This window comes from Phocoena phocoena, chromosome 12 (assembly GCF_963924675.1).
Source record: "Phocoena phocoena chromosome 12, mPhoPho1.1, whole genome shotgun sequence".
NCBI lineage: Eukaryota > Metazoa > Chordata > Mammalia > Artiodactyla > Phocoenidae > Phocoena > Phocoena phocoena.
In genome coordinates this window covers 58086048-58102373 of record NC_089230.1, presented here as the reverse complement: position 1 = coordinate 58102373, position 16326 = coordinate 58086048, and the positions used below count along the sequence as shown (strand labels likewise).

Here is a 16326-nt window from a genome sequence, read left to right as displayed (position 1 = left end):
TTATAATATTCTTTCATAAAAAAGAAGGTACGCTTGTGCGCTAAGTGCTCTTGATTCTGGAACCACCTGCACGTAAGTGTCACTAACATGGACCCACTGGCCTGCTGACTCACTATCAGGTTCTTTCAAACCTAACAAAACAAAAAGAAATATAATTTTACAATAAGTATGTTCTGACTTTACATTAGAGACAACACATTTATCACAAACTCTAATGCTAGACTTTATTGCATAAGGCTGTTTCTTCTTGGGCTAAACATCTTCCAAAATGAACTCTTTCAAAGCGTTAATATTAGTATCATTTACTTTAAATATCTATGAAATATTAGATAGTCTTATGAATATTTATTTATTCAAGGAAAAGGGCATCTGCACTAAAAGAGAAGGAAGAAATTACACAGTTCGTTTGCTGAAGCAAATTTTCAACTCCAACTCTAGTCTGAGGACCTGGTATGTCTTTAAAAACTATTGATATTGTTAAATAAAATGCTATTCCACTGCAATACACGATGACTTAACATCTTGAAAAACTGGGTGTCACTTCACATGACCTGAAGGGTACAGTTTTATGATATTTAAGATTATCTAGGTACTCTTAAAAGTTTTCCTCACTTAAAGTGAATCCACTTGAAGTATCCATGAAAGAACTTACCTCTTCCAGAAAAGGAAGAATGAATTCATTTGTTTTTAGGAATAAAATAAACTTAGGATGGCATACCAGGTACATTTTTCTTTCCAGTGATATGTTCCAGTAATTTCCTGGACGGTGTTCTCACTTTCACGTAAGCAGTGTAGTGGCCTCCTCTCATTGAGCCACTATGTTCCACTACGCCATAGAGACCATAGAGGACTTTATCTCCCACACTTACATTCTTTTAGACAAAGAAAAAAACCTCAAATTAATTAGTAATATTTAGTGAACTCTTATTATAAGGAAAATTAAGCCAAATGCAAGTCCTACTTAAAATAAGAGCAATGCATATTTTTTTTTTTTTTTTGAGCAATGCATATTAAAACTACACTGGCATATGTTCCCACCTGTATTAGACCAGCAAAATGAAAAAGCTTGACAACATTCTCTGTTAGCTGGGCTGTAGGGAAAAGAATGCTCTCATATGGGAACGCAAAGGGGTACACCCCTATTCAGGGATATTTCACGTTATCTAGCTAAGTTACACAGGTATTACTCTTGGATTTATCGATCCTTTTTCTAGGACAGGAACATGAGCAATATGTAAAAAGACATGTACCATACTAGTGATTGCAGGATTATTTGTAATATCAAAAAACTGGAGTAGACTCAAATGTCCATAAATCGGGGACTGGTTGAATAAACTATAATGCATCTATACAATAGAGTACTATGCTATTTGAAAAACGGAGGGCAGACTATCTCTAAATACTACTATGAAATAATCTCCAGGATACAATGTTAAGAATAAGGTAGAAAAAAGGATACATATTGTAAGCTATAATTATTAAAGAGGCGAGATGCAGATATATATACCTATTTGTTTACATTTAAAAAAAATAATAGATGAATAAACAATAATTTGAAAAAATGGTTATCTAAAAAGGGAGGAAAGAAACAGGTAGAACAGACATGGAGAAAAACTACACTTGTTTGAATTTACCTTGTTTTATACATTTGACTTTGGAACTACATAAATATTTTATGTAATTATTAAAAAAATTTTAATTTAAGTAACAATCCCTAAAAATGAAAATTTTAAAATTAAGCAAATGAATATCCAGTTGGTGGCATAATCACTCAGAGAGCGACCACAAGGGTCATGTCAAAAGAACCCAGGAGCCAACTTGAAGTGGCTCTCAGTAGCCAACAATAGACCCATTAGACTAACGTATTAGACCACGAATTAAAAGAAAAGTGCAGTAAATTGAAATATTATTAATGTGTTTAAATCCGTGAATTCAAAATGATAAATTAACTGATCACAGTTTGAGGATGACAGTGAATTAATTCATTATTCTGAAAACTGGTTTAAAAGGGGGAGGGGGAGAGAACTGAGCATTTACTCTGTCTTTTCGGTAAGAACTATACCATAAGATAACTAAATAGATGAAAGGAATTTCTCTTTATATAGAAGTATTCTAGCAAATAAATGAAGAAAGAATAACAGGATTACAATTCTGTAATTCTTAATGAACTCATTGAGCAACGCTGGTTGCTAATATCACAGAAAGGTAACTGGCATTTATGTGCCACCTGATGAAAGAACAGAACACTCCCTATGAAATAGCCTTACCGGGAGTGGGAGGAATATCAAACCTGAAACTGTTCAAGCCTCTCTTCATCCAACTACCTATCTGTAGGAAATAAAGAGGATAGAGGAATAATCATCAAAATCTAAACTATAGGAAACTACCAGAAAGATGATCCAGTTTCTTCAACAAATAAACTGCAAGGGGCAGAGATGCGAAAGGGACACTGTATATTAAAAGGGACTAAAAGATATTTTTCAATCATGATGTGTAGTCCTTACTTTGATACTAATGCATTTTGAAAATTTCATTTATTAGACAACTGGAAATATATACACTAGATGATATGAAAAAAATTGTTAATTTTTTTAGTGTGAAAGTGGTATTGTGGTTACGTTTAAAAAGGTGGGGGTGATTCTTATCTTTTAGAGACACGTATAGGAAAAGATTTATGAATCAAATGATGTCTGATACCTGCTTCAAAATAACGTAAGAGAAAAAAAATAATATAAGAGGAGGAAGTAGATGAGCATGTGCATGGGGCAGGACTGGCCATATATCTAAGGTTTGGAGGCAAGGTGATGTGTGCTTGAGGTTCATTGTACTGTTCTGTCTACTTTGGTGTATGTTGGAAATTCTCCATAATAGGTACTTCTAAAAAATATGTTTCTGTAAGTTTAATACAGAGCTTGCTAGATATTTTGTTTACCATACTATCAAATTCTGTGAATACTGAATGTGAATAATTGACAGATAGTGCTAGTATTCCATAGCAGATGAATTGGATTCACTGACAAATTGCATTTAAGATATTTCGCTTTGATTGATCAATGTATTGAAAGTATTAAGTTCAGTAAGTTTATGTATCACAAATCCTAGACTGCTAACCAGTAATTGTGAGCAGGACAACATGTTAGTTACCCTAGAACTGTGCAGTTCCCTCACGGAAAGCAAAGTCATCAATTTCACCTACAGAGTTCTTACATACAAGTACGAGCAATTATAAACCAATTTGCTTTCTATATCTAAGTATTAAAGTATTAGTAGTTGTAAAGTATCATACTCAGTTCACAAGTACACTATTCTCAGTAGTGTACATGAAATGGCATGAAAAACAGTGCACTAGTATATCGATTTACAAAAGATAAAGACCTCTTCAACTGCTAAAACTACTGTCAATTAAGCACAACATTCACAAGGAACAGGAGAGGGCACAAAATCTGCTTACTTCTCTCAGCAGCTATCTGATTCTAGCAGCATTTACAAGCAGCTCTGATCTTCATGAACATCGTGCCCCGCTCATGCTTTATGCATCTTTTCAACTTATTCTATCTCCCAAAAGACAAAAGTGATAGTGTGTTAAATGTTGGATGGAAGGAAGAAAGGGAGGGAAGGAGGGGGAGAGAGAGAGAAGGTGGGAGGGAGAGAGGAAGACATGGTCTAATAAACAATATATAGGATATTTTGAAGCATATTATTTGTATGACAATTAAATACCTTAATAATATACTATACCTTACAGGTAGCAGAACAGAATGGTGCTAAGTCAAGCGTCAGTGGGAAATCTACATGTCTGTTTACTTTGCGAAGACTCAGGCCAGCCTCAAAAAACAACAACAAATTTTTCTTAATGCAACAAACTTAATCTAGATCATTGCGTTTGTTAATTAAAACCAAAACAGGAATCCTAGGGCTTCCCTGATGGCGCAGTGGTTGAGAGTCCGCCTGCCGATGCAGGGGACGCGGGTTTGTGCCCCGGTCCGGGCGAATTCCACATGCCGCGGGGCGGCTGGGTCCGTGAGCCATGGCCGCTGGGCCTGCGCGTCCGGAGCCTGTGCTCCGCAGCGGGAGAGGCCACAACAGTGAGAGGCCCGCGTACCGCAAAGAAAAAAAAAAAAAAGAGGAATCCTTGACCTTTTTTCATAGATATAAAAATATGACTAATGAACAGTCCAAAACTGATATATGACTAAGTTCTCAATTAGGTTTCATAAACTGTTATTGCAAAGATCATTCATTTACATGGGTATTTTTACCACAAACAATATGAAAATAATCGCTTTCACTGTGCCTTTCAACACTTACGGGAAAATAAATTCAATGTGATAAAAGCTCAGCTACTGATACATATGCTATCATAAAAATGTACTCAACTGAAGAGTCAGGAGTCTGGTGTTCTAGGCCTAACTCAACGACTGGTTAACCGTTGTCTTGACTCTAGACAACCTCATCTAGATCAAGGCAGAAAACGGGTATAAATGGATCATATTAGGTCCCTTCAGTTCTAAAATTCAGTGATATTCATTCATTAAAAAGAGAAAAATCTGAACACTCAAATCATTTTAACAGTAAAAGTAAACATTACATATTATATAAATCAAAATGAATATTCATGTTGTTAAGCAAGCTCTATTTCTTTCCCTACTTTTAGTTTCCAAAGGCAGGCCTTGAAAAATGTACACTTTGCATTTAAGTAATGATAAAAATTTGCTGATAGACCACTGAAGATACTGGATAAGAAACCCACAAATAGAAACAGACTCTCTTGGAATAACAAGATACTTAAATCTGAGTTGTTTGGGTCGACAAAATTAACAGATGCAACCTTTTATGCAAAGCTTTCATGACTTACTTCAACGACTAGTCTTTTTATCTGCATACTAATCACATAACTTTTACTACAGTTCTGTTGCCTATTTCTTACCTTTAAAGAAAAAAAAAAAAAAAACATTTTTTGACCAAAATATAGCCACATAGTGATTTGTATTTTCAAGTAATCTTTAGAAGTCTTAACATGATATCAGACATGAAATTATGAAGTCATATGTCTGGAATAATTATTTAATATGTATTTAATTTGTTTGCCTCCTTTCTTCTCATCAGGTGACCTCTATAAGCAGCTGGTACCAGCACTGTCTGAGATCATTTCAGGCTAATGTGTCCTCCCCAGACGGTACTTTGCTATTGAGAAATTACCCCTTATTAGAAGAGACTTCTATCAACACTATTATGATCTTTGCCAATTTGGACAGGCTAAAAAAGGAATCTCACTGCCATTTTATTTTGCATTTGTTTTGCTGGAAAGAGTGGACCTTTCATACTTTCTTGGAATTTTTACTTCTTCTATGAACTGTCAATTCATGTTCTTTACCATTTTACTATTAGAGTCTTGATATTTTTCTTATTGATCTTTAAGAGCTCTTTACATACTTACAATATTAATCATTTGCCATATTTAGGACAAAGAGCTCTATCTTGTTGAGATTTGCCTTTCAGTGCTGTGGATGTTTCTGATATACAACTCTAAAGTTACTACAGGGAAACAGGCTTTCAGGGACACTGAAAAACTAGAAGCAAAGACATTGCTTAGAGAATCTGATCCGTAAAATTCACAGTCCCAGAGAATGAGAACGTGGCTTTGCAGACATTACATTTAGGCTGAGAACAAGAAGGGACCGAGATATCTATAAAAATCTCCCTTTAAGGGCATGAATTCTTTCTGTAAGTTGTTCCTAAAAGGGATGCAAGTACCAAATATAAAATAACTGTGCTACATCATTCTCAGATCTGGCATGACCCTATCTCATTCACACAGAGTCACTGCAGATATACACCTTCTATTTCACATTCTGATGTAATGAGACTCAATACATCTGCTTCTGCTCTCCATGGCCATTTCATCTCCACTGGGTTTCTGTAATGTTGGCTATAGAAAATCAAGAACTTAATCGAATTTCCATGGATAGGGATGGGGGTATAGAGAAAAATCTCTTCCTGCCCATCTGTGGCCCACCTGAAATGTTGCAAATATATACTCAAAGCTTTCAATCTCTTCCCTTGAGATTTCTTTCAAGGGTTTTATACTTAGAAAATCTTTCACACAGAGGTCAGGTTAATAATTTTCATCAAGTTTTCTTCTAGTCTTTTGATAATTTGTTTCATACAATTAAAAAACATTTATCTGAAAATAGTATTGATATATATGGTCTGGAAGGAAGCTCTAAATTTTTATTTCTTCAAACACCCATCTTTCCTAAGTCCTTTACTGAGTAATCTAGCCTCTTCCCCAAATGATTTGAGATCCATCCTGTATCATAACAAAAGAGCTTTAAATTATACTCAAATTTTATTTATTGACAATTCTGACCATACTGTTTTAATTATTAAAGTTTCTTCCAGAGAAACTTTAAAATCGTTTTATCAAATGCAAAAAAAAAAAAAAAAAAAACAGAGAGAGAGAGACAAGGCATTGAATTAAAACTATGAACAATTAGATAAAAACTTGATACATTATATTTAGGTTCTCTCCCATTAGTCCTACAAGAGTGGGGCCTGCTTTGCAGCCCTTTTTGCAATTGGTCCCAGCCAACCACACCCAGCCCACGTACAACTCTCATTGGAATGAAAGCTCAGAAAGTTATGTGCACCTTGTTATTTCTCTGCTTCTAAGGGTTCTTAATAAATCTTATTTTCCATTCACACACACACACGCGTGCACACGCACGCATGCCACTGAGGTTCCGACCACCTAAGTCTTCAAATATTGTGAATTAATCTTATTTAGAAAAGTCTTGTAAGCTATTATGGATGAAAAAGCAATAAATCTTATATGACAAATTTTTTTTTAATATTTATTTATTTGGCTGCCCAGTCTTTGTTGCAGCGGCATGTGCAATCTTTAGTTGCAGTATGTGGGCTCTTAGTTCCCTGACCGGGGATGGAACCCAGGCCCCCTGCCTTGGGAGCACGGAGTCTTAACCACTGGACCACCAGGGAAGTCCCTCATATGACAAATTTTTAAATTCAATAAATTACTGTCTAATCCTTGACAGTAATTTACAAGACTTAGGGCTCTGCAAAACATATGATGAAAATTTATATAGTGTTACTAAAGGGAATTTACCTGATGAAATCTTTTAAGATGGAGAATTAGGATAGCTGGAACAGCAGAAATGAGCAATTGCTTCCTGGCATTAGTATAAACCCCTCCTGCTTTCTTTTCTGCATAAAATACAAGATAACAAAGTTACTTGTAAATTTCCATCTTATACATTATCTACCCTATAATACAGTAAACATTTAAATAGAAGCATCATACCACATTTTCAAAAATGTTAAAAAAGAAATTAGACCTCTGATTACAGGGAGCCTCTACTCGTCCCCACAACTCCACTAATATGAAAGGGAGTATTTTTTAAGGCACACACTTATAAGGAGAAAGAATAGGGGAGGTGACACTTGCAACATAACTTTGGAAACTGGAAAGCAAATAGACCAGTAGTGACTTATGTCAATGACCGCCAGTCAAAGAACAACAGAAACACACCTGTAGTTGAAAAAACTGGGTCATTACTCATTGCAGTGAAAAGAGATCATGTATCATGGGAATGATGGGTCATTTCAATAAGAGGTTTTTAGAAAAGACTTGTGATAGGATTTGAATATGGCTAATTGCATATTTAACTGGGATTAATGTAAGCTGGCATTTCTTCCTCTCCCATATAGACATTTCTTTAATTACTAATGTATTAATCATGTCTTTATTCTGATGCTTTGACATCTGGAGCCTTGCTGACACTGGAAAGGGCCTTTCCCAGATCTAGCTAATTCCTAGATACTAAACAACTTAAGTGTGCCTTTCATATGCAAAACAACCAATCCAAAACCCATATCCCAACCACCTCCTTTATTGAGCTCTAATAACTCTAGGCCACTATTCACCTGCCCTAATCACACCAGAGCCAGGTACCAGACAGCTAGGGACAGCCCCTATACTGCAGAGTCCACTGAAAATTTCAAAACTAGTCAATCCTAAGCCTGTCTATCCTGCCGCATCCATTCCTTCCCTTAGAAACCACAACAAAGGCTCCTGCCTGCATTTTCCCCCTTGCTCCCTCTGTCTCCTGACCAACACTGGTGCTTCCCCTTGTGGCCCTGTGTGGCGTGGCTCAGCATGCCGCCTCCTCTTGGGAACTATAAGTAATAAACTATCTTTTCAGTGGCAATCGTCTCCTTATCTGTTAGACTCATCATACCTGAATAATAAAACCTGCATTTTGAAACAACTAGTCACCAAGTAATCAGAGTGTTCTCTCCATTTAATCAAGGCTAGAGGTACACCAGAAATTTTTACTTGACAAATCCCCCTTTTCTACTTTTCTCTGGTCAACAAAGTAGTTATTATATTGCTAGCTTTATAACATACAGTTACTTAAAATCTTCAAATTTATATCTTATGATATGACTTTACACTAGATTGATGGGATTTATGAAGAACATTAATCTCACTAGTGTTGTAATTTTAAGTTTTACAGAATTTTTTTTCTGGAAAGATTTCAGATAGCTAGTTTCCTGAAATAAGATTATGTGGGTCTGCATTTTCGAGGCAGAGATGGATACTTCCTGTCCTTCAATTTATTTCAACAAAAATCTACTGAAAAGTCACTCTGCCCAGTCAGTGTCTTCAGTGTTGAGGTACAAATATGGTAAGACAACCCCTGCCTCCAAGCAGCTAAAGTACGCAGACAAAGTTCTTAGGCTCCTCTTTGTGGGATCTATAACCCACTAGTCACTGTTTATCAGATAATCCATGAATGCTTAAAAAAAATTAAGCTAAATATTTACCTGCAGAACTGGTTTCCTTTGGGTACTTCTGTTTCTTTTCAGTACAGTTCTCACACAGAAGCTTGTTGTTCCCCATTAGTAATTCCATAGATGTAAACTGATAGAGACAGGACTGAATTGAACATTCTTTAGAAGTGGTTATATAGCTCTGAGAAAGGGTCTGAAAAGCATTTTGGGGGCTGTAAGACACCATATGCTTGTCCTCTGAAAAACACAAATTATTTGAAACGTTTAGTGGCTGATTTTCTCTGTCAAGAACCCTATCTCCAGTTCCAGTGCTGCTCAGATGAAGTTCAGAAATAGCTCCAGCCACTCCCTCATCACCCTCCTTGGTGAGTGGTTCACTCTCTGACGGATGGCGAAGGTGTCCATTTGTGTGCACATAGTATCCGCTGCTGGATCTCAACAACGGAGTCTGCTTAGGAGCACTTTCAGACTCTGAAGCCTCGCTGTCAGCACCAACACTACTTTCAGAAAGGCTGGCTTCTTTCTCACTGCCGTCGGTAGGGCTTTCAGTCAGAGCCGACTCAGTGTGCACGATGCTTGCAAACGATGAGCAGTCTCTATTCATTTCAAGGTTTTCATTTTTCTGGTATATGACAACAGCTTTATCTTCTCCAGGTGACAATTTTCTTGTACATTTTCTGCCATGAATTAGTTGATTCTGTAAGTTGATAGTGTTTTCAGAGAAAAGAATCTTGTGACCTTACTGAAAATAAATGCCAGTAAGACTTATTTAAACATTCGACAATTTCTAAAATACTATTTCTAGTACCTCTGAAATCCATTTCCTAAATCTACTCAAAGTACAATCAATAGAAGATATGCTAACAAAGAGCTCTAATTTGAAAATAAACTTTTACACAAGAAACCGACAATAATGGTTACCTATTCATGGAGAGGGAACAGGACTTTTGTAGAACAGTGCTATGAAGGAGGCTTTTCAAGTGTAAACCTTTGCATAATCTCTGTAGTCTTGCCCCTTAAAGGACCTTCTAACAGAGTAAGTTAAATCTGGTAATACATCAATTTGCCAAGTTAGTACAAATCATATCATGTAAAAAAGTGTTTTTTTAATGAGGTGCAAATTCAGATTGATGTCTTTAAATGTATACGGCATAATTCATCAACCAGGTATGTCCCTAGAGAAATAATGGGTCTAGACAATGGTCATCAATGACTGATAACATTACAGAAAGAGAAACATCAAACATGATGTGCACCTCCTGATGGAAATATACACCACCACTTAAAAGTTTTCTTGCCAAAAATTAAATAAATAATCAAACTTAAACCTATTAAGGCCCTAACTGCCTTAGAGAGGAAACAAAAGGAACAGAGGCACCTCTTAACAACATGCAGATGAATTACTGCATGCAAAATGAATTACCACAACATACAAACTGAATTACTATAGCATGCAAAATGAAACACTATTGATGTGGGAATGTGAGAGACTGATGAAAAAAATGATATGATCACTTCAACAAATAAACTGCAAAGAAAAAAAAAAGGTGGAATCTGTGGATTAAAAGACATTTAAAAGACATGGCAATCTATAGATCTTTTTTAGATCCTAAATTCAAATATGCTTTCAAAAGCAAAAACAAGTATTTTATGAGACAACTGCAGAAATTTTAATTATGACTAGATATTTATGCTATTAAGAAGTTTTAAATATTTTAGGTACAGTAATGATACAATAGTTATGTCTTTAAAAAGCATCTTTTAGAGATATACATTTAAGTATATGATATATTGGGGATTTATTTCAAAATAATCTAGGATGGTGAGGAGGAAATGTGGGATAGATACAGATAAAACATGGTTAGCTGTGAGATGATAACTATGACGCTGAGAAATGGGTACATGGGAGTTTATCATACTTCCTTACTTTTGAAATGTTTTTTAATAAAATGTTTTAAAAAACAGATGTCTCACAAATGCATATAATCTTACCTTATCTTTAGATGAAGAATGCTTCTTGGTGGCTCTAGGTTGATGAGTATTTTCTATAGTAATAGTGCCACTGTATTCACCATTATCTGTGTCCTGTAAACTTCTATATTTACTCATTCTTCCCAAAAGTACAGGTTTTGAAACCTATTAGATACCATATATATAACACAAAGCTTCTTTAGGAAATAAATTCTGGATATCATCTATTTTTTAAAATTTCTAATTCATCTGAAATGTAATTTCCTAAACATTAATTCTCAAAATATGAAGCATAAAAGTTTAAATTCCTTGAGAATAAGAACTATATCATAGGGGCTTCCCTGGTGGCACAGTGGTTATGAATCCGCCTACCAATGCAGGGGACATGGGTTCGAGCTCCGATCCAGGAAGATCCCACATGCCGCGGAGCAACTAAGCCCGTGCACCACAACTACTGAGCCTGTGCTCTAGAGCCCGCGAGCCACAACTACTGAGCCCGTGTGCCACAACTACTGAAGCCCGCACACCTAGAGCCTGTGCTCTGCCACAAGAGAAGCCACTGCAATGAGAAGCCTGCGCACTGCAATGAAAAGTAGCCCCCGCTCGCCGCAACTAGAGAAAGCCTGTGCGCAGCAACGAAGACCCAACACAGCCAAAAATAGATAAATAAATTTATATATATATAAAAGAACTATATCATACTTTACACATACATATACAAACTCCAATATCACATACACTGTACAAACTCAATTACTGTATATAAAAAGTAATGACGCTCAGATGTCTAATAATATACTCAACAAATGCCTAAATATATGAATTTATAAATGCTCTTCACAAAAAGACTTAAGTTTTTTTCTCCTTACCCTTTCTTCTATTATAGGAAGTGAAATATCAATAAAAGGATCTTTTACTGTGGAGATCTTAAAAAGAAAACATATTGAGAACTTCAGTTAGAATTCTAATATAGACAATGTAGTTTTGTAAAGTCTTAAAGAAATCAAACTTCCCAGGCAACTAAAATCTTAAGTTAAAAAACGTTCCTGGAACAAACAGTAATTTAATTGGGTATAGCAACACATATTGTTAATCAAAACAAGATATCCCAAAACGTCAATAAATGCAACCCAGCTGAATTTTATAATACTGTTAATATGACTAACCTGTAATACATAAAGTAACTAAAATAAACTGTGTTTAATAAAAGTGATTAACTGAAGATATAAACATATTTTTGGTGAAATTATGGCCATAACATAAATAAAATATGAAATGTTAAGAAAAAGCCATGAAAAAAGCCAGAGAGCTTGACTGTGTTTTGTAGATTCCTTAGGATAATTCTATTTTAAAAGATACTTGGGCTTCCCTGGTGGCGCAGTGGTTGAGAGTCCGCCTGCCGATGCTGGGGACACGGGTTCGTGCCCCGGTCCGGGGAGCCATGGCCGCGGAGCCTGCGCGTCCGGAGCCTATGCTCCGCAACGGGAGAGGCCACAACAGTGAGAGACCCGTGTACAGCAAAAAAAAAAAAAAAGATACTCTCTAGCTTGTGAAAAAGAAATTAACTTCTACATTGAATATACTAAAAATTTAAGTGGGGTTTGACCATTGAACAAGGCGGGGCTTAGGGATGCTGACCCCCATCCCACCCAACTGTCAAAAAACACAGTATAACTTTACAGTTGGTGCTCAGTATCCAGGGTTCCACATCTGCAGATTCAACCAAATGCACATTGTGTGGTACTGCAGTACTGATAGCATTTATTGAAAAAAATTTGCGTATAAGTGGGCCCTTGCAGTTTAAACCCATGTTGTTCAAGGGTCAACCGTAATATCATGATGATACATTCTGTGCTTCAGTATGACAGGCTAGAAGGAGATATAATATATAATCCTGACTTTATAAAACTAGAGGGGAAATGTACTCCATAATCTGGGACAGGAAGATGGACATAAAGACTCTTTTATGATTAAAATCTGACAGAAGTTGAAACCTATCATACGTCACACGGTTTCAGAAATATTCCTTACCAAGCAACTGGAAACCTATAAAAATTTATACATTCTTTAAGAAGTTATTAAAGTACAGACGGCATTCAAAATGAAAATTATCACTAAATTCAAAGATGAGTCAAGTCTGCTTAAAAACAACTCCAACAAATCAAATAAATGTAAACTTTAAAAGCAGATCAGCCAGGGGCTTCCCTAGTGGCGCAGTGGTTGAGAGTCCGCCTGCCGATGCAGGGGACACGGGTTCGTGCCCCGGTTCGGGAAGATCCCACATGCCGCGGAGCGGCTGGGCCCGTGAGCCGTGGCCACTGAGCCTGCGCGTCCGGAGCCTGTGCTCCGCAACGGGACAGGCCACAGCGGTGAGAGGCCCGCGTACCGCAAAAAAAAAAAAAAAAGTAGATCAGCCTAAATTGTGTTATGACATTAAGTTATTTCTATTGGGATTACAATTTAGGGCAATGCATAATTATATTAACATAGTTACTCTCTTCGCAGAAGTTTCTCTTTCATTTTCAATCCAAATGAGTAGCTAACACATTGGAGCATATTAAAATAGGCTAAATGAACTTCACAGGTGTGTCAAGAGGAAAAATTAGATAACACGTTTACTTAAAAAAATTATACATTATGTTTATTTTCTAGGAGTGAAGGATATATTTTTAAAAGACTTTTTAAAACTACTATGTAGTCATGTGTGACAAATAAAAATAAATGACTGCAGATGATTACATGTGAAAGAAAACAATAAAAACAATGTGACCATAATCTATTCCATGTTGAAGTGAATTCCAAAGTACCTACATTTGCACATTCTTCACACATGACTGTGCTAGTTAATTCACCAATAAAGATACGATCTATGAAGTTCATTTTCACACCTTCTCTTCCATATGCTGTAAAAATAATACTTTTAATGCAAAAAACATGTCAGCCATTAACCTAACAATGTAATAGGCTTTTTTCCCATTGAATCAAAAGAAATCTGAATAAGGCAGATCTCCAGGACCATATTTAATAATATATTTCACTATATGATGTTATAATGTCTTTCTCCTTTACAATTCCACAGAGAAAATGTGACTATCAACTACTGTAGTCTCAAAGAAATAGCAAACTGTTCTTAAACTTAAGAAGTAAAATAATTAGAGTATTAACCACTATTCATACCACACTCAACTGCTCCAACCAAACCCTTTAAAGCCTCTGTGCCTATCCTAGAGGCAGATAGAGGGATGGGAAAAGAGATTATGATTTAGGACTACAGATGCCAGGACCATAACTATGGAAACAACAGAGTAGTAAAAGACAAGTAAACACTGCATAGGATAAAGAACTAACATGGCAATTACTAACTCAGTTATATATGTAACTCCTGTTACATAAAAATGTTTAAATTATTCTCTTTGGGAAATATTTATAAATAAAAGAAAATTATACTTATGATTTGCTTCAAAATAATATGTAGTTGGGGGAGAACAGATGAAACATAATACACCATAAATTGAATGTAATTTAAGTGGGGTGATGGGCACACAGGTACATGGTCTTCATTATACTAGTCTCTCTAATGGAAATTTGAAATTTTCCATAGTAAACCATGGGGAAAAACATATTAAAAAACATATTCACTCCTCTTTCAAACTTTTCTTCTATCCTTTTTTGATCTCTACCTTCAAATTTCATGAAAACATTTTAAATCATTTTAGAACATTACTTGAAGCACTGAATGACAGAGCAGACTTTTATCTGGATATATCAATAACTATTTATTAATTATGATGATAACTATTTAGAAGTTATGTTAAACTAAGATGTTTCATTAACAAAAATTGTACAAGGGATTGAAAATAGTTAAGATTACAAAACTGGAAAGAAGTGAAGGAATAAATGAGCAGTTATTCTAAACATGCACTAGATGGCACTATCTGAAAACAAGAGAACAAGTATACTTGAGAGTGTATTTTTCAAAATCTTGAACTTTTAACTGCCCATAAAGTTTTGTAATATACAATCATAATGTATGTATATTTGTTTATAAATTACAGACGTGTAGTATGTACACATAATGCTACCAAAAAAACCCAGATGTTAAAAAAGAGAGTAAAATACAAATAATATTTGTAAACATTTTCTATAAATGATGACTACACATTACCACTGGTTACTATCTCAAGGCAGAATATACTTTCCAGACAAGGTAAATCGTTAATAACATGGGATATAAATCCACACTTAAATACTGATCACTGTAAATGATCATCTTTGATTAGTTAATCACGGTTTCTGCCTCATATTTTGGCTGATGAAGACTCAACATTAGGAGTAGACATGTAAGCTTGATTTAATAGTACTCTCATAAATAATGGTTTCCTTGCATTGGGAGCAATTTTTGGAGAATTTTTGGAGCACTGAAGCATTTTGTCTAGTTAAGACTAGACAATATCCATAAATCCACCTATCTAAGTACACTTCAACTGCAAAATGATACAATGTGATAAAAGTGAACTTCTAAGCAAGGTTGCTACTTTCAACAACCTTTCAAGTCTCCCATAAGATACTTCACTTAAGGGCATCAGTGTCAATCTGTATATTTGATATTATTTTTATTTTTTAAAATTCACATGGATTCTAACATTTTCTTTCGATGACTCATTAGACTGTCTTGCAGCCACAGGAGTAAGTACACCCTCCTTTTAAGGCCATTAGTTCACATAATGCTCAGTTCCTTTCCCTGCCCCAAAAAGAAACTTACAATATTTTCTTCTAGAAAAAAGTTTTAATAGTGAAATAGTCAACATACCTTTGACTTTTTTTCTAGTTTCATCATCAGCAGTTTTAGTAGTTGGGTTGTTAAATGCTTTGAGAATGCCAGCTTGTATTCGCTATAAAACAAAGTAATAAGAATTTATTAAGAATCTATACTAGAATATATTCTTTCAAAGCATTATTTTGTGTTCCTGTAAATAGGATCTGGTTTTAGTGCCAATCAACTCAAGCTTCATCCTCTTAATAAGACGAGGACTTTCAAACAGCAAGGTACAGTGGATCTCAGTTCCCTAGTAAAATAAAATGACTGAATTTTTAAAAAAATCAAATATGTCCTTTCTTCTAGTTCTAAAATTCCACTAATGAATAATGCTCTAATGCCAAATCCTCCCCCAAACAAAAGTCAAGATTCCCAAGTTTAGGTTCTCTCTTGGGTTTAAAGCATTTTCCTCAGTCGACAAAAAGCAAGCAGCCTAGTTTCATTTTGCTTATAGGTTTAGAGTAAGTTCTCCTTTTCCCTTCTCTCCCCTATCTCTCCCCGTCTCCTGCCCCCTCTCTTCCTCTCCCCCACTCTGTCCCTAAAATGATTTACTCCTTAATTAGGACAAAAAGTAACAAATAGACCATAGGAAATTTCTTACCTGTGAAGAAAATCTTAATATAAATATATAAGAAGCTATTAAACTGGTCACTATGACCTCCATGTAGATTATTTTACTTATATAGATAGATGACTAAAGTCCAGAATATCCTCCACAGCAAGAG

The 16326-nt window shown here is 35.5% G+C and overlaps 1 protein-coding gene across 5 annotated transcripts in view; it reads right to left on the bottom strand.

The window, feature by feature from the left end:
• Nucleotides 1-16326, bottom strand: part of USP45 (ubiquitin specific peptidase 45) — a 57126-nt gene continuing 40800 nt past the window's right edge. For 2 of the 5 annotated variants that reach the window (XM_065888753.1, XM_065888754.1), the window contains exons 9-17: nucleotides 15596-15677; nucleotides 13597-13688; nucleotides 11655-11711; nucleotides 10807-10950; nucleotides 8848-9511; nucleotides 7127-7224; nucleotides 3739-3825; nucleotides 719-872; nucleotides 1-131 (exon numbers count right to left, since the gene is read on the bottom strand). In XM_065888753.1, coding sequence (XP_065744825.1) covers nucleotides 1-131; nucleotides 719-872; nucleotides 3739-3825; nucleotides 7127-7224; nucleotides 8848-9511; nucleotides 10807-10950; nucleotides 11655-11711; nucleotides 13597-13688; nucleotides 15596-15677 — 1509 coding nt within the window. Of the gene's footprint in view, nucleotides 132-718; nucleotides 873-3738; nucleotides 3826-7126; nucleotides 7225-8847; nucleotides 9512-10806; nucleotides 10951-11654; nucleotides 11712-13596; nucleotides 13689-15595; nucleotides 15678-16326 lie in introns of those variants that run through there. The other 3 variants (XM_065888755.1, XM_065888756.1, XM_065888757.1) reach the window with 2 other exon arrangements.